The 2253-nt window shown below is 55.3% G+C and overlaps 1 protein-coding gene across 1 annotated transcript in view; it reads left to right on the top strand.

Moving 5' to 3' along the window:
* ZNF76 (zinc finger protein 76) overlaps positions 1-1963 on the top strand; it is a gene marked incomplete at its 3' end in the record, with an annotated part of 9382 nt that extends 7419 nt beyond the window's left edge. The window contains 1 exon segment of the mRNA XM_009871078.1: positions 1666-1963. Within this exon segment, the coding sequence (XP_009869380.1) occupies positions 1666-1963 (298 nt within the window).
* Between the last annotated feature and the right edge of the window lie 290 nt (positions 1964-2253).

Below are 2253 nucleotides of genomic sequence, written 5' to 3'. Positions count from 1 at the left end.
CGCAGGACCCGGGCTGGCCGGCGCGGGAGAGGTGCAGTGCGTGATCCGGGGAAGCTGTCTGAGAGCGGCAGCTGGCTTGTGCCAGGAGGTGATGCCGGCAGCGCTGCGCTCCCCAAGCAACCCTGTTCCCCAGGCCCCTCTCTCCGAGGAGGAGTGTTGAAGATACTTGGTTGTTGCTGCCTCCTTGAGGCTCTGCTGTTTTGCTGGGCTCTGAGCAGCAGCTTTCCTGCTCCTTCGCCTCGGGCACTGACTCCCTCCGACTGGAGGAAACGGCAGATTGTGTCTTCTAGTATTTATTTCTTCACGGCTGAGACTTCCAAGACCTGCCAGTCTTCTGCAGTAGAGGTGGAGCCACAGAGATTTCGGCAGACTCCGGGAGTGCAAAATTTTTAGGGGGAGAGGCACTTCCCACTCTCTCCCTCTAGGAATGATCCAGCTCCCCTTTCCTGCCTACCCCTCCGCTAAGGGACGAGCGGGCAGCGTACGCACAGAAGCAATAAAGCTGCATCAAAAGGAGCCCAGGCTGTCCTGGGCTCGGTGTCTGGTGCAGTGACCAGTTCCTGATGCTGCAGCGAGCACCCAGGCTGGCTCCGACGGTAAATTCTCCCATCTTTTTCTCACGTTCCGCTCTCGAGCAAACTTTCTTGGCAGACTCAGTGCTGTGGAGCAGAGCAGAGCACTCCCTCCATGGAAGCCAACCAGCACTTGTCGGCTGAGCTAGACTTGGATGTAAATACTGGGTTGAAATAAAAACAAATTAACAATTTTCTATTTTAAAAAAAAAACAGCAGAAGAAGCAGCATCCTTCTCTCCTGAAGTCCCTGGGGCCAGTGGCTGGCAGAGGGTGGGATGGATGTTACTGTTCTGCAGATGTAAGGATTAAGGAAGTTCAGGAGATTTGTTGAATTGACCGAAAGTGCAGTGATTGACCAAAACCAGTGCTGAGGAGGCCTATGAGCGAGGTGTAGCTTCTGAGCCCCCCAGAGTGTGTGTGTTAGAGGGGCTGAGAGCTGTCTCCTGAATCTCAAGATCAGGCTTTGCTCTTGCAAACCTAGCTCTAGGAAACTGTGTCACTTAATACAAGAAAAATTGTCTCTGAATGTGTCCTACAACCCTGTGAGTTGAGGAGAGAGACCTGGGCTGGCTTCCTCATCCCACCAGGAGTAACCTCAGCCCCTCCCCTGCCTACCCCTGTCCCAGGCAGTTTGTGCAAAAAGCCAGTGCAGAGAACCCTTGAGGCTAGAAAAAATCAGAGTCCAACTGTAAACTTGACACCAGGGCAGGCTCCCAGCAATCGGGTGTTTTATTTTTTGGATACAAATGAGAAGTTTGCAGCAGAAGAGGCTTCTGCAGGCAAGGGGCAGGTGTAGCCCGGGAGGGCTGCAGCGGGTGAGATTGCCGTTTGCCTGCCTTGGTGCAACCGATCCCGAAACGTGCAGGGCTGGAGCCTTTCCAGAAGGCACAGCCTGTGCTGCTGCTGCGAGGGGAAGCTCTTCATTTCAATCGCAGAAGAGGAAGCTGCTATTTGAGTCAGGGAGGGGGATTTTTCTCTGCAGAACCCCAATGCTGAGAAAGCTTTTGATCTCTAGGCTGAGCTAGCAAAGGGTTAGGAATCCCCGGCTGGTTTGTGCTCGCTGAGCCCTGACCTGTGCCTCTCTCTGGCAGTGGGGGATCAGTCCCTGCGGGCGGGAGGGATGGATCCCAGGGGACCACCGTGGGGCCCAGATGTGGCCTGTGGGCTTCTCCGGGGCGCGCCCAAGCAGATGGCGCTCCTGCTTCGCGCGTCCCCCACCGCCCAAGGCTGTCGAGGCAGGCGGCCGGATCCTCGGCCTCGACGGAGCCGCCTCTGCCATCGCTGCCCGTAGCCATGGACCTGCGAGCGGAGCTGCTGAAGTCCATCTGGTATGCTTTCACCGCCCTGGACGTGGAGAAGAGCGGCAAGGTCTCCAAATCCCAGCTCAAAGTGAGTCCTCGGGGGACCGCAGGGAGATCGCACGGCGCTGGCGGGTGGGCTGCGAGGGGCAGAGCGGGTCCAGGGATGATTTACGTCTGCCCCGGATTTCTACAGAAGGATTGTTAAATATTAAGATTAATAAGACCTCGCTGTCGTCCCCACGCTGGTTTTGGTGACGTTCTCTGGCTATGCCTGGTTTCTCTTTAAAAAAAGAAAAGGAGAGGGGAGTTAATGCTGGAATGTATTTTCTAGGTGAGAATGAGAAGTTGGATTTTTACTTGTTTACAGTTTCTTAGGCT

The sequence above is a fragment of the Apaloderma vittatum genome, unplaced genomic scaffold, assembly GCF_000703405.1.
Source record: "Apaloderma vittatum isolate BGI_N311 unplaced genomic scaffold, ASM70340v1 scaffold34666, whole genome shotgun sequence".
NCBI classification, from domain to species: Eukaryota; Metazoa; Chordata; class Aves; order Trogoniformes; family Trogonidae; genus Apaloderma; species Apaloderma vittatum.
Note: the sequence above shows the minus strand (reverse complement) of the source record. Positions and strands in the feature narration are given on the sequence as shown.